General features: G+C 35.6%; 1 protein-coding gene across 1 annotated transcript in view; it reads right to left on the bottom strand.

Annotated features, from left to right (window-relative positions):
• Positions 1 to 9,998: 9,998 nt before the first annotated feature.
• nrn1la (neuritin 1-like a) overlaps positions 9,999 to 26,714 on the bottom strand; it is a 30,670-nt gene continuing 13,954 nt past the window's right edge. The window contains exons 2-3 of the mRNA XM_039683866.2: positions 15,020 to 15,170; positions 9,999 to 10,438 (exon numbers count right to left, since the gene is read on the bottom strand). Of these exons, the coding sequence (XP_039539800.2) occupies positions 10,177 to 10,438; positions 15,020 to 15,170 (413 nt within the window). The 3' untranslated portion in view covers positions 9,999 to 10,176. The remainder of the gene's footprint in view (positions 10,439 to 15,019; positions 15,171 to 26,714) is intronic.

The following is a 26,714-nucleotide window of genomic DNA, read 5'->3' as shown; positions in this document are numbered from 1 at the left end:
TATGTTTGTTTGTTATTTTCATAATAATATGCAAAGCAAATCAACAACATCAGCATGATTGATTGCTTGGCCTTCAATGCTGTCTCTCTCCGTCCCTCTCTCTCACTCTTAATTCATTCTCATTCTTTCATTCGTTCCCTCAGTTTCTCTCTCTCTCCTCGTCTCACACCCCACTCACTATCTGCCCAAAAAGGTCAATATCATCCGTTAAATCCAAATATGCTGACTGCTGTGCATTATTTATCAGTATGAAGATAGAAACAGCTCTATTAAAAGCAGCACTGACTCTTCCGCTCTCTCAATTATTCTCATGATAATCAGTCTTACCCCGTGGGGCTGTCAGGGCTGGAGCGCCGGTACAGGCAAAACGGCCACTAAATTTGGCAGTCATCTGAGTGTAAAGTCCAGTTTGAGATCGTTTAACAACCTCTGGTTTGTTGATGGCAGACATCCTCGATTATTTAATTCCCTTAGCTCATTACGCATGGAGATTAGATTGAATGTCCAAATATTTGGGCGGTTGTGAAAGAACATCTTGACCAGACCGTGGGATTCAGCTTTCCTGTTTGAAACCTTAAACTTTACACCGAAGAACCATGCAGTGATTTGGCAACGTAATCTGTTGTTATTGAAAGACATCAAATTCTAGGCACATCTTCTTGCAGATGTGCTATTCTTGGTTCACACTCATATTTGTTAACTTCTAAGGTGGCCTGGGTGGCTCCCCAGACAAGAGAGTCAAACAGACTGCTTTCAGAAGAACTGATTCTTTGGGAAAGAAAAGCTCTCTGCCGTGGTTTTGCTTTCAGGCACTAACGGGATACAGTGAAGTCGTCAAAGTAATTCAATAACTGTTTGATGGGAGCGAAGTAAAATCTAATTTCAGAGTTTGGCACTGAAATCCGTGACCCTGCCCTGAGTTTAGAGAGCTTTCTGTATAGTCAGAGTGGTAACACTTTACTTGAAGGGGTGTGCATATGACTGACGTGCACCTTCATAATCATGACATGACATATTGAATAAGAAGTGCATGTTTATGACAACTGTCATTAAGTGTCTTTCGCTCAATAATGACATTTTGAATGCAAATATGACATTGTTTAAGACTTTGTTATGACATCTTGATCATCAGTGTTTTTGTCATGTAGGGACCCTCATTATATCTTCTTATTAAACTGTCTCTTTACATTTGATTATCATAAAAACAAATCTTAGAGAACGAGAGATTTGAATGAGAGAGCCACAAGGCGCCTGCAAGAAACTGTTGGCCTTTTAATTAACATTGATTTCCTCAAAGGAAAAATGATGTTTGTCACAATAACGATTGCGCTTATTCAAACGCCCGAAATATTTTAAATTTTTTTATTGTTTTGAGCATTGTGGAAGCTAAAAAATTATGTCTAATATAGAAGAAAAACATAACTATAAAGTAGGTTAATACCAGTGGGATCAAATGCACTGAAATATGTAGGAATCGGTGATCGTCTCCGTGTTCTCCCTCCTAACCGATACCCGTTTAACCCGCCCCTCCTGTAGTGCCAATAGATTATTCATTACTCTTTTCCTGAGTGCAAAGCAATTGCAAGCCCACCACTGCCTCCTGTGATTTCCACAGGGACTCTTTCAGGGACCATTCTTATCTCAGCAGGGAATTAAAATATGGGAGCAGTGAAAAATGAATCACAGCTTCGTAAGAGCACAAACACACACACACAAACATTATAGGCATTTAAGTTATCATTTTTGGTGACGCTTTGGTGATCATGATTAATTTAATAATTAGTAATTATTAAAACAAACAGGTACCTTTAATCAGCATGAAATACATGCAGAAGCAGACTGTCATCTGGCAGGAGAATGGGACCATGGGGAAATACAGAGCCAAGTGTCTAAGCAAGTATTGATTTAGGATATAGAGGCAAGTCAATCACTGTAAAGAGAAACCATTCTTTACTAGCAACTTATGAAATAATCCTTAAGGACAATGCGCAGATTGTTAAAAGATTCATGGATGTAGGTCTGATAATGACATACACTCTCAGAAAAAAAGGTACAAAAGCTGTCACTGGGGCTGTATACCTTTTCAAAAGGTATCTTTTGCACCCAAAGGCTGCATATTGGTACCTTAGTGGTACATAACACCTAAAATGTGCATATTAGGACCTAAAATAGACATAATAGCTCCTGAAAAGTACATATTAACACTAAAAATGTACATATTAGCACATAAAATGTACATATTAACACCTAAAATGTACATATTAGCACCTAAAATGGACATATTAGCTCCTGAAATGGACATATTAACACTACAAATGTACATATTAGCACCTAAAATGTACATATTAGCACCTAAAATGCACATATTAGCACCTAAAATGTACATATTAACACCTAAAATGTACATATTAGCACCTGAAATGTACATATTAGCACCTAAAATGTACCTAAAAATGTACTTATTAGCACCTAAAATGTACTTATAAGCACCTAAAATGTACACATTAGCACCTGAAATGTACATATTAGCACATAAAATGTCCATATTAGCACCTAAAATGTCCATATTAGCACCTGAAATGTACATATTAGAACCTAAAATGTACATATTAGCACCTGAAATGTACATATTAGCACCTAAAATAGACAAAAGTTTACCTTTTGAAAAGGTATAGCCCCATTTTTGTACCTTTTTTTTTTCTGAGAGTGTAGCAAGAAAGAAAGAAAGAAAGAAAGATGGGAGCGTTTGCATTGCAATTGCCATTAAGATTTCTTAACATGCATAAAGAGGTCTATGCAGTGTTCATTTAAATTCAATTATTCAATATAATGCATTTTCTGCATCGCTCCCAATATTCAATATTCTTGAAATTTGCTGCACTCCATTACACACACTCTGTTTGTTGTTACAGCATGTTTTAAAAGTTAAATTCTGCCTCTGTGGGCGTCAATGTCAAAATGAGATTCAAAACACATGGGAAATATTTGAAGTAAAGGGACATTATGTTAGAAAATATCAATTATATTACTGTACACATGTTGTTATTTTTCAGCATTATAGTCTATGAATATGTCATTTACACACTCAAAAAAAATGATATGTTGGCTTTAATTATTTTTTTTCCGTCAACAGCTTCCACATAACTTCGGTTAAACAAACATAATTTGTTCACGTAACTTCAACATCATGGAATTAAGTAATTTCAAGCGACCCAATTTAAGTAGTCTCAAAGTGAATTTTTCTTGACATAATTCAGGTATATTCATTCATCCATCAATATTTCATTTCTTTTAGTCACACATAATTAAATTGATAGACTATAGCTAGCTATTTGCTAACAGCAGCTAGCATCTTAAAAGCTAAGATATACATGCTCCTTCAATTATTGAAAATTATTGAATCAGTCGACAAACCACTGTAATTTAAATGGTTCTAATAATTCCAATATAATTTAACATTAAACACAATTACACACTAGCAAGTCTTCCCCTTTTCTAAATTTCTCAAAAAAACAAACATAAAATAACAATTAATTTTAACATTTATTCTCTCTTAATTCAACCTTATGCAAAGCATGCTGGGAGCTAACAAGCACCGCCCACTTTCAGTTAATGCAACACAAATCAATCATGTAATCCTAAATTTAAATTGTACTTATATTTAAGCAGATTGAACACAATCAAATTAAGTTCGGGCAAAATGGCAGTCGACTCGCACTATACTGCCACCCTCTGGATGGAAGAATTTTATACTGAACATAAATGGTTTGTGTTTAGACAACGCATTGGGATTTTGTACTGTTAAGCTAAGATATAATTAGACCTTAATAGTCAAAGTCAAAAAACACAATTATTATAGCCTAAGTAAGCTAAATATAAATATATTATAAAGTGCGCAAATTTCTAGTTCATTTTTTGAGTGTACAGTGAAATAAATAAGCAATTTGCATTTGATACTTGCCATAAATTTCAGTTTCACAGAATTTCTAATGTGCAAGTTTTGTTCTATTTTATGCTGATACATCTATCTGTTTTTTTCTTTTTTTACAACAGTTTCAATCTTTTATCTATCCATTCACTCTCTTTCCACATAAATTCCATCTTTATCTCTTAGTTTAAACTATTTCCTTTTCCATCAGTCCCATCGCCCATGTTGTCTCACATTCCATTGTATCTACCTCAACACATCAGATTTACCCTCGATTCTTTTCTGATGAATCTATCACAGAGAGAGGGCCGAACAAAAATGAAGGAATGCGAGAGAAAGAAGCTAATATACATTTTCTATCTCTAGCAATCTGCGTGAAGAGAAAGAGAATTCCAGAAAGTAAACTAGATTCAGCCCCATGGGCAGAGTTTTAATAAGAGTCTATGCTAGTATTGCTTGGAGCTGGAATGGGCAATATCAGGATTTCCTGAGTGATAAATTACCCTTTGTCTTCCTGAATTTAATGAGTGAACATGGAGAAGGAATTTAAGGGCTATTATCTATCATGGCAAATTTGTTAGAGCTGCTGATGTGACAATATTTTAAGTAAGACTGAAAGAATTCACTATTTTACACGCCATTGAAGACAGATGAATTAACTAATGAAATGTATACTGTCACTTATTTAGCATCTATCAAACGTATAATTGTCAACATCATGGTATACTGTGACAACAGGGTCTACGTTACATTTTTTGACACGTTATTTTGCTTCGAACAGAAGTAGAAAAGACGGATTTGAACGTGTTTCGTTCCTTAAAGGAGTAGTTCACTTTTAAAAAACTTTTGCTGATAATTTACTCACCCCCATGTCATCCAAGATGTCCATGTCATTCTTTCTTCAGTCGAAAAGAAATTAAGGTTTTTAATGAAAACATTCCAGGATTTTTCTCCATATAATGGACGTCAATGGGAACCAAACAGTTCAAGATCCAAAAGACAGTTTTAGTGCAAACTGAAAACTGTTCAAAGGGCTTTAAACGATTCCAGACGGTGAATAAGGGTCTTATCAAGCGAAACGATCGCTCATTTAATAAATAAATAACAACAAAGTTTAAGTTTTATAAGCTCAAATGTTCGCATTGCTCTGTTCTGTGATGCGCGTTCGTGACTCTCCGAACTCATTCATCAAAATGAATGAATCTTTTCCTGAGTCAACTCATTCATTTAATTTGTTGATTGAACCAAATGACACGAAAAAAAGATTTGTTCATTTTGATGAACGAGTTTGAACAGGAGAGTCACGAATGCGCATCACAGAACAGAGCAAGGCGAACATTTGAGCTTATAAAACGTAAACTTTTTTTTTTTTTTAAATGAGCGATTGTTTCGCTTGATAAGATCCTTATTCATCGTCTGGAATCGTTTAAATCCCTTTGAACAGTTTGCACTGAAACTGTCTTTTGGACCTTGAACCGTTTGGTTCCCATTGAAGTGCATTATATGGAGAAAAATCCTGGAATGTTTTCATCAAAAACCTTAATTTCTTTTCGACTGAAGAAAGAAAGATGGGGTGAGTAAATTATCAGCAAAAGTTTTTTTAAAAGTGAACTGCTCCTTTAAGTTTTTAGTGAATCGATTGAGCAAAAGATTCGTAATATATTAAGTGTTTTGATCGAAGCGGTTGAATTAATGATTTAGCGAACCACCACCCATTACCAACATGTGTGTTTTTTGCACTTCTCGCATTTCCTGCATTTGTCCCAAGTGGACGTGAAGACCGCAAGTCACTATAAAAATCAAATTCAGGATCTGAAATAACTGTCGTATCAGCTATTGAAGGAAAATCAAAAAGAAATCCGAATTTAAGTGAACTTTATGCCTTTCATCCTTGCACTCTTCTTCAGAAGATTCATTTAAAATCACCTGGCCCTCGCTAAAGTGGTTATGTGTCAGATTAGAACAGCTGCCAAAAGCAGAGGAAGGTGAGGGGTGAAGTGAAGGGCGGGATGTGATCAAACAGCTCATCCTCCCCCGATCAATCAGGAGGGCTCCGATTAATGCAAGCAGTGTTATAGTTTGGCTTGAGTTAGGTGTGTGTGAAGTTTGTGTGACTATGCAGCATCTACACAGAGGGCAACTGTCCCCAGCAGATCTCTCGCCTAAATCAAGCACAAACTGTCTTCTGCACCATGAGTTGATGAATGGCCAGGAAATCACCATTGAGCGTTAGAATGCTCTGGTTTCCAGTTACAAAATTGTACTGAATGGCATCAAGAATGAAAGAATTTTCATTTTTGGGTGGACTATCTCTTTGAGCCGTATGTTTAGAGAGATTTTTCTAAAGCTATTTTCATCATCCACAGTGTCCACAACCAAATTTGTGCTGTATGGATCCTGCCACAGCTAGCCTAATTACAATTTACCTAAAGGAGGCAGAGAAATAGTTAGCGCTGTCGTAATTAAAACGCCCACATAAACATAATACATTACGAGCAATAAAACCGTGGCGCATTATCATAACTCTTTAAACTGTTACTGGATTACCATATATCATCAGCACACCAGAGTACACAGACAACATCGATAAGTATTCTAGCCGCCTTACAACAACAACACAAGGCAAAAGGATATTGAACCGCCAAACTGATGTTCACATACAAGAAAACAGAATTGATGATTTCAAGAGAAAAGTTAGACCCATAAAAATAGTTGTTCTCATAGCACTGTTGAGAGTATTTATATGTATGTTGGGAGGTAATCTCTATCTTGCTAACTGAAGGTGTGTCTGTGTATACAGAGGCATCCGTGACACATGAAATATTAATATCTGGAAGAGGCAAAGGAATGAAAAATGCCATCCAAAGTGAGAACGAGAGATTTACATACATCTCACAGCCCTCAGATTTAGTTTAGCGTCAGTTACTTTCAAGTTGACCAGCACCTTTTAATTATGTAATAGCAATAGTTTTATAAATGTATAGAATGCAAATAATTATGTAGACGTTGGACACCTTCAACAATATGAGATCTTTTTTTTTTTTTTTTTTAAAGACAATTAACATTTTTTAATCTTTTTTTTGTGTGTGTGTGTGTGTGTGTATAAGCAGGGCACAGCTTAAATCAGCAATATATAATCAGATTTTAAAATAAAAGGAGAAAACACTTATTTTTGTTAACATGCGATACATAAAATGCATCTGCCAAGCAAATTATATCTGCCTCCAAATATTTTAAATATAACGGCCAGAGATTATAAATAAGGGAGGCATTAATGAGAACTATGATGTACACACAACATCTGTACATACATATTAGCCCTTACTATATTATTTAGACATTTTCATTAGAAGTTTACTACACAAAAAGCAATGGCAATCCTTCCCTATTAAAATGTTTGTTGTTTTCTCAGACTACATAAATGGCTTTTGCCCTCTTTAATAAGTTCACTGCATTGGCAAACATGATTGATTGCCAATTAAGCCTAAAAATTAAACATAAATCACATTGACTGAGGAATCCGCTGAGCAGAGCAGAGTTGAGTGGAGGTATGAAAGCAGATCCGGGGAAAAACCTCCATCGCTTTACACACAAAGTCATGTATACAAAGAAATACGCTGATATTCATTTGATCTGATTGATGCTAGGTTCACCTCCATTGATTTACCTCATCTTTATAATATATTCATCAGCTAAGCTCTTCTTTACAGCATATCGGTCATACAATATATTTCCATCATGAAGTGTTTTTTTAAGCTAATCCATTATTACGAATACATATACCCCCAAAAAATGTAAAATTAGCCATGAGTAATGTATAATGTAAGACAATATATACACAGTACTCTGACCAAAATCAAATAAACAGCAGTTCCATACAGACACAGACTAGCACAAAAACACCTTGAAGCATAATGCTGTGCTATCCGTTAAAGTGAATCAATGAACCCGTCAATAATAAATTGGGTTTCAACCGTCACCCAAAGGGATTCAGACTACAAACTGTTCCCAGGCAAAGCCTAGGTGAGCAGTGTTGCTTGAATTTACTTTTATTTGGTGTAATCCTTAAACTTAATCCTCTTAGGATCCTATAAAAGAAGATTACACAACAGAGTGAAATAACTTTTTAGGGCTCTTTACATTGCTTCGATACTCATATCTCACAAATATAATAATGTATTGCAGTATACCTTCATTTTATACCCTCTTAGATGAAGGTTCAAATGTTTGGAAATGTCTTTCGCCATCTTCGGTTTGTCCTCATCAGGCCTGGAGTCATTAGAGGTGCATTAAGGACATTTGAATTGTGCCATGATTTGCTATTTTAAAAGGTAAGGTAGGCAATTTCGGAAAGGCTAGCATTAGCAAGCTAGCTTTGAAAGCATAAGATCCCACCCTCCCTTCGGAGCATCTCTAAAGCCACATCCTCTGCTAAACGTCACGAGAGGCGGCGTTAAATTACCTCATGTCTCAAAGAACTTAACATTACAATGAACACAGATAACTTAAAGAGCTCTGACTGCTGTAGATTCATGTCGCTGTTAGTAGTGTATGAGTACGAACGTCACGGGTTGCCATCTCTTGAGGGAAAACTCCGGTCAATTTTAACATTGAGCTCATTTTTTTGTAAATTTGGAGTGATGTCAGTACAGACAAAAATGACAAAAATCGGTGTTTCCTACACCGTGTTATCGTCTTTTTAAAATTTGCACCCTGTTGACTTCAATGGGGCATGTTCTAAACCTGCTTTTAGCCTCTTCACATCCTTAATTACGAGTGCACAGTCATGTGAGGGGTGTTATTAAGAGTGCCCACGGTCAATCTGACTGCAGTAGATGTGAAAGATATTAATAAAAATTGTTAATTCAGCCAGCTCACATACCCGTGTTTACTTCCTGTTTTCAGTCGAAGCCCACAGTAGTCGATTGTCGAACTCACGCGCGCGATCATTAGTGAATATCATCTCAAACCCAAAACTGTGTTGTTCTGAGAATATCAGCTCAAATGGATAGTTCATCCGAATCAGATGAACACGCGGAGGAGGTTTGAGATGATATTCACTAATGATCGCGCGGGTGAGTTCGACAATCGACTACTGTGGACTTCGACCGAAAACAGGAAGCAAATGGTATGTGCGCTGGCTGAATTAACAACATTTTCAAGATCGACAAGTCGAACCACGAACGCCTGTCTCGTTCATCTCACCAGCGCACTTAGCTCGGCGTTCGTGGTTCGACTTGTCGAGACTGTTTTCCAAAGATAGCTCCTGTCTGTATTCCCGAAGTGGACTGTCTTCATAAAGTATCTTCTTATTATTAAACGGTCTGTACACTTACAACGTTCTCAATGCTTCGGTTTGCATGTAGGGACCCTTATTATGTTGCTGTGTTAGTGTGGGGCTATTTTGAGCCTTGTTAGCGGTATAAACTAGCGATTTTTATTTTCATTACTCGATAAAACTCTTTACATTCAATAATCATGAAAACAAATCTCAGAGAACGGCTGACTATTTACCAATGTGTAAATAGACCAATAGTTCATTTTGCGCCGGAGTTTTCCTTTAAAGTACATTATGATAAATATTTAGCTTGTTACATATTTGTGCAACATAAATAAATGATAAATGTTAGCTAGATTGTGTTCATTACCTGTCTAGTGATGTATGTTTATGCTGAAATATAATAAAATAAAGGTTTGATTTTAGAAAACATCTATGGCGTGTCGTTATGTTTAGTGAGTGAGAAAAACATCCCTGGTTTTATCTGTGCATTGTGGGACTTTTTAGGGAGCGAAAGTTTCAGTGCCGCAAATGAGAAACCCTTAAAATGGTTACAGAACTAGGGAGCTGATTGAGACACACCCATAGGCTGACAGGAAAGTAGAACATCCTATCATTGCATTCGGACCGCATTTGGACAATTTTTTGGCCTGAGACTCCTACAGAAGATATATGTACATGTTTTAGCATTTAGACCACTTCTATTATTGATCGCGACCAGTATAACAAAAAGTGTTTTTGAAAAGCATTGCCTACCCTAGCTTTAAGATTTCTTTCGTCATAATTAAACAATAAATTAGTAAGCACTTGGACCTGAAAACGTGTCCTTTGTGTGGAAATGACATTCTTTGTTGTTCCGAACATAAAACGAATCTTATCGTACTACATGAGATCTGTATGAAAATGTCCGAACAAAAGCAGTCCGTATCGTTGTCTATATGTGCTGGATATTGTGAGTCTTGAGATGCGATTATATCCATGGAAACAGTAGTAGCACAGGCAAACAAAAGGTCAGAAAGGTCAGACTTTTATGACTAGCGCGTCCCTTTAACGACTCCTGATTGGTCTCATCGGGGCTCTGGGATTGGCTGCGACTGGAGCACATCTCATACAGGTTTCCAGAAAACTGCATCTTTTTGGACTCTTGTCTCAGAGACTCCCACACCGTCGCAGCCTCCTCGGGACAGCCGGCCATGGCCACATTTGCACAGTCATGAAAATCATCCCAGGATCTGCAACAGACACAAGCGTAAGGTTAAATGTTCTGAATAATGAATGAACATCTGAAACAACCCTCACGTAGCTATAGTTTAAAATAAAGAAGAAGGTAGCACTACAGTAAGATACAGGCTTTTTAATGAGTCATAAACCGTTAAGTATTAAACACTAAAAAAACCTCTGAAAGTAACATTTTTGGTTGATTTATACACTCTAAAATGACCATATATCAAGATATATGAATGCCCATAATTAATAAACTGCATGCAATAGTAGTACTGAACTGATGTTTATTTTTAGTAAGCAAGGATTTCAGGATTTGTTGAATCTTTGAGCAATACTGATGAATAAAACAGCTTGATGCAAGAATACGCAATATAGTCACACAATGATGTTTTTCTCAACAATATCATTATGTGATGAAAATTATTATTATTTTTGTACATATTATGTAGGCCTACCTTAAAAACACATTTAACGTTTTTTTTCTCCATAATTAGACAAAATTACAGCCTAATCTTAATACAAATATTCTGTTCACAAGTGATGGTAACCAAGATTTTTAATTATTTTCTGTACACATCTCATATTTCATCTTAGGCATGCTCTTCACTGTTGTCTCCTTGGTAACCAAACACACTATTTTTTGATAAACCTTTCTGTCAAAATGATTGATTATGGGTAGAAATAACATAAAAACTGAAGAACAGTAAATCTTTATCACCTAAATAAATTGTAAACTGATTTATTATTTTACTAAATAACTAAATTATGATGTTAAATTGTGAGTTAAAATGTGATATTTTGTTTTTTGTAATATTAAAGGGGTCATGAACTGGCTTTTTAAATTTTATTATATTGTTGTCCGAGGTAAACTTATGACGTTCGCTTGGTTTTTACATTCTAAACATCAAAATGAATAAGTATTAGGCTATTTTCTACCCTAGTTTTGAGCCTAGCTCAAAAACGCTCAGTTTTTATGGGCGTCTCGCACTGAAGACTTGGAAGTAAACGCCCACTGCTGTGAGTGGATAACAGTTTTGCATATTATAATGAGTTTCAACTCACTCGTCAGTGCACGTGGATTGTTTTGAAAATGTCCAATGTTGTAAAATGGCAACCAGAATGATTCGCCCATACACGTTCGACCCCGAGTCCGTGTGTTGCACCATTCCTGTCGGATCCAATATAGACGGCACAGCACCGTTCTTGATTTTCTTGATCGAATTTGATTTCTCAGTTCATCACCCCTTTAATAATATTTATATGATGGATTGTTTTTTACATTTTAACATCGGAAAGCCTGGGTCTGAAACAAGAGTAAAACAATCTACACAGAAAAAAAGTAGCAGAAAAAAAACGATAAAAAGACAAAAATAAAAGTTCCCAATTTTAAATGTGACATTCAACTGATAATAAAAAAATATCTGTTACAAAGACAAAAAGTAAAAGTTCCCAAGAGTTTCACAAGTTTAAATGTGACCTTCATATAATAATAATAAAAAATCTGTTAAGTTTTGATAAAACAACCCCAGGCACATAAAAGTTCCCAGTGAAGAAACACCCTTTAATGTTAAATCCCCAGCTCTGAAATAGACTGAAGCACAGCGAGACTGTTACCTATCTTAAACAGTGATGATGTTCATAGTGGAAGTCTGTCCTTCACCACTAATTCTTTCTTAAACGTCCCTGTCAGATCTCCGAGACAGGAGCAGTGTTGGCCTAAGCCTGACGCTTTGCAGATTGTTACTGTAGCAAAAGATCCCCTGACAAATGATGCGTGTGAATGTGTGCGTGCGTACCTGTGTTTATGCATGTGTGTGTGCACGCGATCACTGAGCTCAGTGGCAGGATTAATTGGCACCTGGAGGAATAACACTTAAATAGCTGTGTTAAAGAAAGCACTCCTCATTTCCTGCTTATGTATGCTTTGAATGCTGAACGCAGGACCATATAATGCTGTCGCATACATCACCATTCATTCAGTAAGCGGCGTAAACGTGCGAGGTGTAACGGATTGAGTCTGACTGGAGGATATTCTTTAACAACATCATGCTGCTACACAATGAATACTTAAAGAGGTCCTGCAGCTACAGGGTGTGCCACAAAATAAAGACGTATCATAGATGCATGATCTATGGAGGGGCAGACGGAAAGAGACAGACAGACAGGGAAATAGAGAGAGAGTCTTTAATTAGAATATCCAGGGAAGAGGAGAAAGATGAGTGAGCAGAGGAAGAAATGGAGAAAAGCGTGGAAGGGAGCAACAGAAAATGAGATGAAAGTCAGTGCGGGGAGTTAGAGAATGAATGAGGTGTCATATCAGTGAACTGCGATGCTTTATATCACATTCTCCCTGGGACAACACAATGAACGGCGTATACGGCGAATACTCCTGTGCTCTGAGCGTGAGGTATTTTATGTGGCTGTACTGAAAGTTAATGTGCTGCCGGGTCATTTCTGTTCAGCTTGACCTTTTGACCTTAGTCACTTTTAGAAAATATGAACAAGTATGTTCTTGTGCTACACTCTAAACAATGCTGGGTTGTTTTAACCCAAATTTGGGGCAAATATGGACAAATCCAAATGTTGGGTTAAAAATGTCATTTCAAATTTCAAATAACTTTCAAATGTAAATTTTTTTATTGCATTTTTAACCCGACATTTGGGTTTGTCCATATTTGACATTTGGGTTTGTCCATTTTTGACCCAAATTTGGGTTGAAACTACCCAGCATTTTTTTGAGTGTGCTGGGTTGTTTTAACCTAATTTTGGGTCAAATATGGACAAACCCAGCCATTGGGTTACATTTTTAAATTACAAATTTAACCCAACGTTTGAGTTTGTCCATATTTGACCCAAAATTGGGTTAAAATAACCCAGGATTTTTTGGAGTGTATACAGAGAAAATGGTAATATATCTAACCTTACAGTTTGTGTTTACAGTAAAATACTGTAGTACCATTATTTTAAGTAAAAAGAACAAATCATCTTATAATTTACAGTGAAAATCCGTAAAATGACATTCAATTCCCTCTGTGTCACATTTGATGGGTTTTAATTGTATTAATTATGTTTCCTCTTATTATTTTTTATTTTTTTGTTATTAGTTATGTACATCAGGGTCAACCTGCGGAAAAGCTATTTGTGATGAATTTATTATGGTGGATATCAGTATATGTTAAAAGTAATAAATGGACTGTTGGATTTACCATTGTAAAACATTTTCTTTTGTGTGTAAATTACAGTTTTAAACTGTAAATGACATAATTTTTTTTACAGTCTCTCTCTCTCTCTCTCTCTCTCTCTCTCTGTGTGTGCATATATATATATATATATATATATATATATATATATATATATATAAATAAAGGTATGCCAGACTTTCAGAAAAATGCTGCAAAAAACGGTAAACGACTGGCAGCTGTGGTTGCCAGCATCATACCGTAAAAATACGGTGTGTAACTGTTTTAGAAATTAACAGCTAAATACCGTTTTGTCAGCTACAGGTATATGCTGTTACTTTACTGTTATATACTGTAATTTAACAGTCATTTAAATTACTGTTAATTTTAAAAAACGGTAACACACCATATTTTTACGGTATGATGACCACGGCTGCCAGTAGTTTACCGGGTTTTTTTTTCACAGGGTTATTTTTAACAGTGTGGAGAAGCTCAGAGACTCAAATGTCATCAAATATAACTTCATTTTTTACATAATGGGAAGAAAATGAACATAATGGAATCTAATCTGATGGAAATAAAGAGCTTTGCCTTTGAGAGTTAGTTACAATTCATGAAACCACAAAACATCACATAATTTATCAAATCAATTATTAATATTATAATCATGTGTTGTTGTTTAACCAACAAACTGATGTCACTTCATAGCAGTTGATGTCATTATGCCTTTTTTTTAGTTATTTAAAGGAATGTTACAAAAGACTTACAGGATAAAAATGTGACTCAGGGGGAAAAACATACAAATTGATTAATTATCAATTAAAAAATTTATCATGTTTTTGTCACAAGAAATTAATATAAATTCACCCCATGTTTCATCTTATTCACTGTTGAGTTATTGTGATAAAAGACAATTATGATTTGTAATTGTCCATGATTATATATATATATATATATATAGAACTACTGTTCTGTACTGTATATGAACTACTGTTCAAAAGTTTGGGGTCAGAAAGTTTGTGTGCTCAGCAAAGCTGGATTTACTTGATCAAAAATACAGTAAAATGTGAAATGTATAAAATACCTGAAAATATATTTTAAAATGTAATTTATTTCTGTGATGAAAAGATGAATTTTCAGAATTATTACTCAAGACTGATCCTTCAGAAATCATCCTAACATGCTGGTTTGCTGCTCAAGAAACATTTCTTATGATCAATGTTAAAAACTATTGAGGTGCTTAATATTTTTGTGGAAACCATGATACACTTACATTTTTGTAATAATTTAAAAGTCTTTACTGTCACTATCGATCAATTTTTTGCTTACTTGCTGAAAAATTAATTCATTTCTTTCAAATGCACAGAACATCCGCATGCTTGTTTGTGTTGGAGCAGGGTTTGAGCTTACTTGCAAATGGAGTCGATCTCTTGGGTATCCTCATCTTTTTGGGTACTGACAGAGAGACTGTCTCCCAGGGCAAGCAGACAGTGGGCAAACCCTTTATAGATGGAGCTGCACTTCCTCGTGGAAGCAGCAGAACATGGACTGGGAACAAGCACTAGAACAAATAGAGATACAACAATATAACAATATCAGTCACCGTTTTGTCCCTCATTTAAAGACTTGAGGAGATGAAGATGAGATAAAACATTTATAAAGATTAGAAAGAGTAGGCAGTAATGTCTACTGTAATGTCAAGTGGTCATGACAAATTGGTTTATAGGTGTCACAACAAAGACATCTCAAACAATGTCATATTTGCATTAAATTGTCATAATGAGCGAATGAAACTTAATGACAGTTGTCATAATCGTAATGTCATGTCATGATTATGAATGTGTCCTGTTAGTCTTATGCACACCCCTTCAAGAAGTGTTACCAAATGTGTCAAAAATTACTAACTAAAACTTAAATTCAGTAATGTTAGCGTGGGAAATCTAAAAGTATAATGCACAAAACAATAACCTTCAAGATGTAACAACAGACAAGAATAAAATTTCAGATTGCCAAGCCTTCAGGCCTGTTATGGTTCATTTATTTCCAAATGCTCAAATACAAAACAGATTTCTTCAAAAGAAATGGACAATTTCATCAACAGAGCAGCATTGTGACATTGAATGGCTTTCATTTTACAGACCTGAGGAAAACACACACACAAAAAAAGCCTTCAGTGCTACCACTGCTAGATTTGAGGGTTTCTCATAGTTACTTGCAAATTGATTATAAAAGGTATACTATATGCTTCCTAACCCTGAGGATATGGGAGAAAATTTCAATTGAAATGTTCTGAGCTTTCATGTGTTAGGAGCTCCAGCTAAAGCGACAAAAGGATGCTGGCTTACCCAAGTGTGGTACCAGTGTTCTCCCAGCATCCATTGCTCTTTGTTGTCACTCAATCTACGTACATAGACAATATAACCAAAGCTGGAAGTAATAGTGAACCTAAGTGAGATAAGCAGGAGGATCTTAATTGGGTCAGACAGGAGATCACCAGCACTCTCCTAATTCCCTTGAGGAAATGAATGATTAATATTTGATAGAAGAGAGTTTTCTCTCTCTTACTCTTTCCACACTGCTGCAAACCTATTGATTTTCAGCTATGTTTTTTTTGCAGTGAGGTCTGAGGATTATTGGTTTCACTCATCCCCATCAACATTTAATGAAGATATGGTGAAGGAGAGAAAACCAAGTCATATATTAGAGACGGAGACGGAGAACTGAGGCACTGCACGTAAATGGAAATGACTGAAGAAATCCAAAAATATTGAAGTACTTTTAATAATGCCAAGGGGAAATTCAGATAACTGTCACTCAATAATACTAGACTCAATACCACTTTCACTGCTAAAATTATAAGCAATAAATGTAAAGAAAGCCGGCCACTATCTCAAAATAAACAAAAAAGTTTATCCCGCACTATGAAGTAAAAATAGTCCATTGCAATGTACAAATCGTCAAAAAAGATTATTTATATATATAGTAATCGACTGAATTTGAATATACAGATGACGGTGAGTATAAGAAAAAAAAATCAAATCCATGATTGATGCGACTGACCAATCAGAATCAAGTATACCAGAGAGCAACGTACACTCTCAGAAAAAAGGTACAAAAGCTGTCACTGGGGCTTTACCTTTTCAAAAGGTACACTTTTGTCCATTTTAGGTGCTAATAAGTACATTTTAGGTGTTAATATGTACATTTTAGGTGCTAAAAAGTAAATTTTAGTTGCTAATATGTACATTTTAGGTGCTGTTAAGTACATTTTAGGTGGTAATATGTACATTTTAGGTGTACATTTTAGGTGCTAATAAGTACATTTTAGGTGTTAATGTGTACATTTAAGTGTTAATATGTACATTTCAGGAGCTAATATGTCCATTTTAGGTGGTAATATGTACATTTTATGTGCTAATATGTACATTTTAGGTGCTAATAAGTACATTTTAGGTGTTAATGTGTACATTTAAGTGTTAATATGTACATTTCAGGAGCTAATATGTCCATTTTAGGTGGTAATATGTACATTTTATGTGCTAATATGTACATTTTAGGTGGTAATATGTACATTTTAGGTGCTAATAAGTACATTTTAGGTGTTAATATGTACATTTAAGTGTTGATATGTACATTTCATGAGCTAATCTGTCCATTTTAGGTGCTAATATGTACCACTAAGGTTCCAATATGCAGCCTTTGGGTACAAAGTGTAGAAGGTACAGCCCCAGTCACAGCTTTTGTACCTTTTTTTTTTAATGATATATATATATATATATATATATATATATAAACTGGTAAAACTTTACAAGAATGTTCCATTTGTTAACATTATTAATTAATTGGTTAACAAGAAAAAGGCTTCTATACTAACACTAACAGAGATTAATAATGTAATAAATGCCCTGCCCATAATGTAATTTAATGCATAAACGTTAAAGGTGCTCTAAGCGATGCCACGCTTTTTTTTAGGCCAAAACATTTATTGTCACATATAGCAAACATCTCTTCACTATCCGCTAGCTGCCTGTCCCCTAAACACATGCACTGTAAAAAATGCTGTCTATGCAGACAACCCATGGCAACAAAAACAAACTGCGGCAACCCGCTCCACGAAACATAACAAACTGTTCCAGCCAATAACTGACAAGAAGGCCCTGGGGGTGGGGTTTGGGGGGTCAGTGCGCAGATGAGGAGGAGGGAGGGTCAATCTAGCCTCCGTAGAAGTCAAGTCACCCGACATCGCTTAGAGCACCTTTAACTAATGATGAACCATTCCAGAAACATTAACATGCAGTAAAGAGCACATTCAAACAACAAAACTGAAAAAGAAATCACCTAAGAAGTGGATATGCCCCAAAAGTCTCATCGGATCAAGAGTGTACAGCGTTCAATTACATATCTCTGTATTTGTATCTCTGGCCGACACTCAAGCGGATTGAAGAGTAGCCTGAACATTAGTAATGTTATTACTAATGTTGTGTAATCCACAAGCTCTGATATATCTGAGTGCTGTCCACCCACACACACAGCGTGATCCGGCCTTGCCCATTCAGCTCGCCGAGTTGTTGTGACCTAGGCGGCAGACACAGGGCTTATTTGAACCACAACATTCATTTTTAATCGGTGGTGCCAGAGATCCACGGGGAGTCCATGGGGTTCTTGAATAAATAAATGATATAAAACAGGGCACTTGCTTGAGAGGGGGCTGCAGAGAGCGAATGAGAAAGAAAAGAGAAACTGAGAAAGATCAACTATGAAAAAAGGAATGAAATGGAAAGACAAATAGGAAGCATTTGAAAGTTCTGGTCTAACACTGTGCAATGTATATGCAATCAAATTTAATAATGGAACGTGCTAATATTAATCATTTAAAAAGATAAAATACAATTAATTTTTTATAGGAATAATTAAAATAATTAATAATATAGAAATAACGGCAGTATTATATTGCATTTGTATAAATATGCAATTACAAGAAATGTTTTAGGTCTCTCTAAAGCTGCAAAATTCATTAAATATACTCTGTTATTCATTCGAGATTGACACTGTGTTTTAAAGCACAATAAACTTCATGCAATATGAATAGTTCACTCTAGATCTACATCACAATAGATTACAATACATGTACTCAGACCATTACACAATTCATGATGAAGCATTTTAACATCATCCTTTTAAGGAGCATGTTATGAAACCTTGGAACAAAAAAAACGTCATAATGAATAACGTGGTACGTTGAGAATCATGGAGTGCTTAGAGCAAAACAGTTGCATAATTTCCTGTCCTTGTGGGACACAAAGCGCTCTAAAAAATCTATCTACTTTGACAAACTTCAAAGCTTTAATTTCATTAAAGACTTAAAGATGTTGAATTCAGATGACCTCTGGAGCATAAAATGGGCAAGTGATGATGGAGCTGATGCCACATACATGCCCATCTCCTATTCATGAGGGTGAATATGCAAGCTTTATCCAGACCAATGCTGAGCAGGCACTTTTGGTGCTGAGCTTTGCTACACGTGGCTCTCGCCGACATCCCATGGGGAGTACATCAAAATAGATGAAAACCATTTTTATTTGTCGGTTTCTGAAGATTTGCATTCACAAACATGGCGGTGCATGTAAATAAGGTTCAGTGGTGTGAGTAGACACACAGGCAGGTTGCTAAGGAATTCTCATTTAGGGTATATGATCAGTTTCCATGTCAAGTCCATGTGGAAAACTCAACACATGAACATTAAAACATGCATATTTCTGTCTCGGTGGAATAGATCTGCTGCAATGCTGTTATTGCTGCTGCTAGAGAGCAACTTTTTATCTCACAATTGCGAGATATGAATTCAGAATTGTGAGAAATAAAGTCGCAATTGCGAGATATAAAGTTGCAATTCGGAGAAGTAAAGTCGCAATTGTGAGATGTAAAGTTGCAATTTTGAGAAATAAAGTCGCAATTGCGAGATATAAAGTCGCAATTCTGAGAAATAAAGTCGCAATTGCGAGATATAAAGTCGCAATTCGGAGAAATAAAGTCGCAATTGCGAGATATAAAGGTGCAATTCTGAGAAATAAAGTCGCAATTGCGAGATATAAAGTCGCAATTCTGAGAAATAAAGTCGCAATTGCGAGATATAAAGTCGCAATTCTGAGAAATAAAGTCGCAATTGCAAGATATAAAGACGCAATTCGGAGAAATAAAGTCTCAATTGCGAGATATAAAGTCGCAATTCCGAGAAATAAAGTCGCAATTGCGAGATATAAAGTCGCAATTCTGAGAAATAAAGTCGCAATTGCGAGATATAAAGTCGCAATTCTGAGAAATAAAGTCGCAATTGCGAGATATAAAGTCGCAATTTTGAGAAATAAAGTCGCAATTGCGAGATATAAAGTCGCAATTTTGAGAAATAAAGTCGCAATTGCGAGATGTAAAGTCGCAATTCGGAGAAATAAAATCGCAATTGCAAGATATAAAGACGCAATTTTGAGAAATAAAGTCTCAATTGCGAGATATAAAGTCACAATTCATGGAAATAAAGTCGCAATTGCGAGATATAAAGTCGCAATTCAGAGAAATAAAGTCGCAATTGCGAGATATAAAGTCGCAATTCTGAGAAATAAAGTCGCAATTGCGAGATATAAAGTCGCAATTCTGAGAAATAAAGTCGCAATTCAGAGAAATAAAGTCTCAATTGCGAAGTTTGCCTAACATTTTTGACTCAATTCTACAATGTTAAGTGGGTGAAAAAATAACCTTCTTAATCTTGTATTTGGGTCAAAAATGGGCACCCATAGAAATGAATGGGAAAAACTGTAATTTAGAGCATTCTAAAATAAGCCAAAATAAGACACCAGGTGACAGAAAAGTCACTTCATCTTTAGGTTTCAGCTCTAAGAACTTATTGGAATGATATTTTAATGTAGTTTAAAAAAATAAAAAATAAAACTACATAGTAATTAATTTACATTGAAATAATTTACATACAAAATATGGTATTTTTTGAAGTAAATAAATTAAAAAATACCCCCAAAATAAAAAAAAAACACCATAAATGGATAGACAAAACTTTATCGAAGACAGTGATATGACATTTATAATAAATTCCAGAGTCCTCTGTGCCCACATTTGTCCACAATTACAGGATTAGGGGTATAAAGTGAATATGGTTTGAGGGCTACATGTTTAATTTGACTTCTAAAATGTTTGTTACATGACTTTATATGTAGGCAATTGTTATGCTAAAACCTTATAAAATTCGCTGTAACGTTATTGCTATACTCATCGACAATAAAGGCCAATGTCATGTACCTTACCGGTGGTTGTATGGAATATTTTTTTACAAAGGTTTAAAGGAAATGAAAAAGTTAATATTATTCATAAATATAAACAGTTGATATTACACATACATATTGTTTTTTAAATGTTGTTCCCCAATTAATTCTACTCAATTTTATTTGTACCAAATGCAGTTACTCAGATCTTCTAATTTTTTTACTTACATTTACTCAGCTCACACATATGTAATTTATTTAATCTATTTAACTACTTTCAAATTAAATCAATATTTTTAAGTTTCACCCAAAAAATTGACTAAACCATGGTTAAACTTTTCAGAGTGTACTTTGTTTAAAAACGAGACGGAGTGGGGCCAGTTTTTCTTTTTTGCTGCACTATGGCAACTTTATCTATAGTAACTGTGGCCCTCTCTTGCGTAGCATCGTTAGGGGCGACAGGCTAATAAGCCTAGCAGTGACAGCATAGCGTGCGAAAGGCGAGGAGAGCCTCTATTCCCCGAGCTAACTCTAAAACAGGGCTTCCAGAGAAGCCGCCTGCAATAGCACAAACAAATTCTGATAATTAGCTCATGCCAGCAAAGTCCCCTTTCCAAGTGATTGGTTAACCTCTGCGGTTTTCCATTCACACCTTCACTCCCAGAACACTGAATGGAGGGAGGATGCGGGGGATGAGAAGAAGTGCATTTGCCAGCTGTTCATTTCTTTCATGAAAACGAGCGGGATGTGCTGCATAGATATGCATTGTAAATTGAGACAAGAACATTTGCGATTGGATTTTTGTAACACGTTATAAGAAAACTGAGAGGAAAAGAGAGTATAAATCTTCTTTAATGAGGATGTAAAATCAAGCCTGACTCGGTGACATAACCATATGAGGCGGCTTTCATAGCCCAGGTCATCCTCCAGGTGAGGAGGACTAATTGGAACAAAATGGAGCACAAAAAGAGGTGCTAGACGAGTTTTCTGCTCGTTAGTACAAACCAGTTCAGTAGCTGCGGCGTTGAGTTATATCCACTACAACACCAAAGCTCACTTCATTTTACTCTTTGTGTGGCATAAGAGCAGCAGCACAACCTAAGAAATAAAAGCTATCCTTGCAAGCTGGGATGGTGGAAAAAGCCAATGGTGGAGAGACGCATCTTAAAAGGAACCTTTTCATTTTGCTCTAATGGATGTTTTTCTCACGCACATGCCCTCAAATGCCCAAAGAGATGTAACACATATAAACATGCGCAATTCCCAGAAGAGTTTTAAAAATTTTTGCAGGCCCCATGGGACTGTGGTTTCATTCGGAGACGGGGAGGGATGAGAGAAGGGTAGGCAGACGTCTTTCCCATCGCTAATGTGCTCAACACTGGCTTTGATCAAGAGAAGGTGATGTGACTGCCACAAAAACACAATCACTCACACGTGCAGTCATGTGTCACTTTAAAAAGTGGAAGGGAGAGGAGTAACCGACCAAATGAGACGGGATCTGCTTTCGATTTTATCTCTTTATTATCTCTCGTGGAATGGAGAAGATACAAGGGTTCATTGATTTTATGTGATAAAGGTGAGAGACTCTTAGATGCTTAAAAAAAGCTTGAAACAGAGATATCATACTTCCACTGGCATTAATTTGACAGCTGCTATCTGTCCAGAACAAGGTCAAAGATAACCCTACACAGATGGAGGAGCTCCTTCACTGAGACTCTCCCTTAAATGCAGTATAAATTAGATTCAGGTTTGGGCTTGCTGGAAGGGCTTAGCAGTAAAGACCCAATTAAAATCATTTCCACATCAAATACAACTTTAGTCTGTTAAACCACCACAGAGGCATTACAATTAAATCTGACTGTGGAAATCCAGTGGCTGGTCTGCATTTGACTTTAGGTTGTATTGCTTTTAAAAGCATTAAAATCCATTTTACTTCTGCAATGTAACTAATTTCCAAGTGATATTCTACTATAAAAAAGGAATGAGGTTGATGCCAGAATGGACCAGAGCTGCTAGCGGGGACTGATCTCCAAAAAAAGTTAACAACCTTAGGTCCATCAACAGTTTAAACCCTGTAGGGTCGTTTGCATCAAGCACAATTACACTCTAAAAAACTGCTTGGTTATTTCAACCCAAATTTGGGTCAAATATGGACAAACCCAAATGTTGGGTTAAAATGTAATTTAAAAAATGTACAGTTGAAAGTGAAAGTTGAAGTTGCTTTTAATGACATTTTTAACCCAACATTTGGGTTTGTCCAGATTTTACCCAATTTTGGGTTAAAACAACCCAGCATTGTTTAGAGTGTACTATTATGGTAATTACGGTAAATACCAAAAGCTGGCGTGGAAAATGCACATGAACACCCCCTCATGTGGTATTTTCCACTGGGCAACTCGTAGAATGTTTTGATGGACGAGTTGCAGAGATGAGATAACCTTTGATCTTTTCAAAATGGTGGAGAGCACCGCGAGAGTCATGAATGGTAAAAATATATACTATTCATGATCTAGAAAATATACCGCATATTATTTACCGTTTGAGTTTTGATAAATCGTTTTCTCGCTGTTGCAGAAGACTTAAGCAATCTAAAATAGTTTTAGCTAAATAACAGGTCTGGATCTCCATCTTAAAAGTACTTGAACACACTCATAAATACCAGTTCACAAGTGGAAAATATCCTATTTTCCATAGCACGTGAACGCACCATTATTCAAATTATAATTATTTTAAGTATAATGTTTTAATAACCATCCTAATTTTATGAGAAATGGAATGTCCTCTATAGTACTATAGAGTATGACGTCAGAACCTGTAAGTCTAATTCGCCGCTGGATTCTTCGAAACTTTCCTATGGGGTTTTATAGGGTTTTTCAATTTATAGAATAATAAAGCCTGTGGTAAACATAACTATATGATTTTTTGACGTTTTGTTCTGTAACGTATACATCACACCCCAAAGATGTCTTGTCTAGTTACTCATTAAGAACCTACACTGTAAAAAATGATCGTGATTTTAACGGTAAAAGACTGTAAAAATGCTACAGTGAAAAATTGTTAATTGTTTAACAGAAAGTTTCCTTATTATATAAGGTAAATATCTGTGATAGATCTAACGGTACATTTAATGTAAACCGTTAAATTTACAGGTTTTAAAAAAGTGAAAAAGAACAACTCATTGTATAATTTACTGTGAAAAAAAAAACGTAAATTGACATTCCCACAATTCCCTGTATGAAACTTCACATTTGATTTATTTTTGGTGAATCGTTCACAGACAAGGAACCTGCATTATGGTAAATAGGTTAATTTTAATAGTTAGTTTTATTTTCTTTTATTACAATTTTTTTTTTAGTTTATTTTTGAATTATTTTGCCATTAAAGAACTCAAACTGTGCAGTTCACCGCTCTTCCAGACCCATTTACACGAACAGATCATGTATTCACATGAAATTCTTAGAAGTGTCGTCAAGACAAAAAAAAAATCCCTTTGATTCTCGGCTATTTTAAATGTAGTCTCTGTAAGAAGCTAACGGGAGCTGTCTTTGTGCGGTGACAGAGGAAGAGAGAACAAAGAATAATAGTTTTTATGCTAAATCAAAAACCCTTTGACAGGTTGGTGTGATTTCCCTGGTCTCCATTTCACCCGAGTCTAATAAAATCCTCCCAAAAAGCTGTGAATAAACAAATCGTATGTAATATTCCAACACCTAATCTCTTTGCTAGAACAAGAAATAGGGTAGTGATTAAACAAGACAATATTCAAACAATCAAAAGGAGCAGTCTTTGGGGTGGGCTTTCGTCTAGAAGCAGCAAAACACAATTAGGATGCGAAACTTGAACGCATCAGTCACGTTTAACTGAACGTTAAAAGCTCTCCCATACATTTCAGTCAGACGGTGGAAAATTATGACTACACTAAAGCTCTGATATTAGGGCTTAATATCCATCTCTCCCTACTCCCAATCCGAAGGAGGAAAAGATTCCCAAGAGCTTCTTATATGCAAATTTATTTATATTTTTTTAAATATTCTTTCATCTAGCCATGTTGTGAAGTCAGCCTTCTTTATACTGAACATGAAAAGCTCACTTACTTCATTAAGGAGGAGTCTGTATTGTACACAGCAAAAATCGGTACTCCAAAAATAATCATTGTGATTTCCAGCCCCAGATTATGATGCTGATTTGAGCGTTTTTGCAAGGAATAAAATAAATAAATCAACAGGCAAGGGATTAGAGATGATCCGTGTGCAGGGATAAGTGGTTCTCAATTACATTTCAATAGAGAGCAACAGAAGGGTTCAGGAAGTAAGATCCCATTTATTTTCTCATAGAGAAATTGATTTTAATGTTATCTCATAAAACTGTCTACACAGACCACCTGACCTACCATGAGCTCCAAGGTTGGAAATTAATGATATGCTTCTGTACAAGTCATAAGTCAGTTTGATTAACTTCATTAACTGCTTTCCCATCCAGTAGTAGATCAGAAGTTTATGATTTGAATGGATTTGATGAACAAACATTTTTATCTTCATATTCTTTCTTTTTAATACACTCTAAAAAATGCTGGGTTATTTTAACCCAATTTTGGGTAAAATATGGACAAACCCAGCCATTGGGTTACATTTTTAAATGACATTTTTTACCCAATGGCTGGGTATGTCCATATTTTACCCAAAATTGGGTTAAAACAACCCAGCATTTTTTAGAGTGTAGCTTCTTTTTATCTTATTTTGGCTAAAATCTGTTCAATTTACGGCAAAATCAGCAGCTGTGGTTGCCAGAAATTTACCGTATAAAATACAGTAGCAAGACATACAGTAGCAACACACACAAATTTTAAAAAGGCAATAATCATTAATTTAACAACATTAAATGTCACATAAAATCCAACCCGATCTCACAGGAATTCATGCGAATTTTACCAGGTGGCTAATTCGTAACAATTCGTGCGACCTCACTTATACAAATTAGTAAGATTTTTGCTAAATCGTACATATTTTACGAATTGGTCAATTCGTACGAATGACCTACCCCTGACCCCGCCCCTAAACCTACCCGTCACGTGGGTTAAGACAAATCGTACAAATTCGTACGAGTGAGGTCGTATGAAATAGTACGAATTAGCCGCTTTTTAATCACTCGTACGAATTGGTCGTGAGATAGCGTTGTATAACCCTAATGTACATTACTGATTAGGAAAAAGACTAAGCAAACTATGAAGAAAGTTATTTCAACAAAAATACATCAAATGCAAGTGTCACGCAGGAAATTGTGGGAATGTCAATTTACGTTTTTTCACTGTAAATTATACGAGTTGTTCATTTTCACTTTCAAAAACTGTATTTCACTTTCAATTTAACAGTATTTTACAGTAAAATTACTTGAAATTTAGCATTAGATCTATCACAGTTATTTACCGTGTAAGGAAAGGTTCTGTTAACCAATTAGCAGTTTTTCACTGTAGCATATTTTACCGTTAAAATAACGATCATTTTTTGGTTTCACAGTATAGGCTATATGGCATTGTCTGGAACCACTCCTGCCTCCATTTTTTTGTTTTATTTGTTCTTATATTGCCCACAGTCTACATTCCTATCTCAGAATAGTAACACCACTGCCCCAAATCCTGAAGAGAGCTTTTGCAGCAGTTTTAATGAATAAAGACAATACAGGTAAATCAAATCCAAACGCAGTGTAACAGCTTTGCTTAACCAAGACAATAACGGACAACTCAAGATAGAAACACAGGGAAATATACCAGAACAAATGAGCAACTAAACAGGATAAAGGTGAAGAAAACCCTCACAAAAAGATGTTTATTCAAATGTGCT

Source organism: Pimephales promelas, chromosome 10 (genome assembly GCF_988280905.1).
Source record: "Pimephales promelas chromosome 10, fPimPro1.hap1.1, whole genome shotgun sequence".
In the NCBI taxonomy this organism is placed as follows: Eukaryota; Metazoa; Chordata; class Actinopteri; order Cypriniformes; family Leuciscidae; genus Pimephales; species Pimephales promelas.
This window is presented reverse-complemented; position numbering and strand designations above follow the sequence as displayed.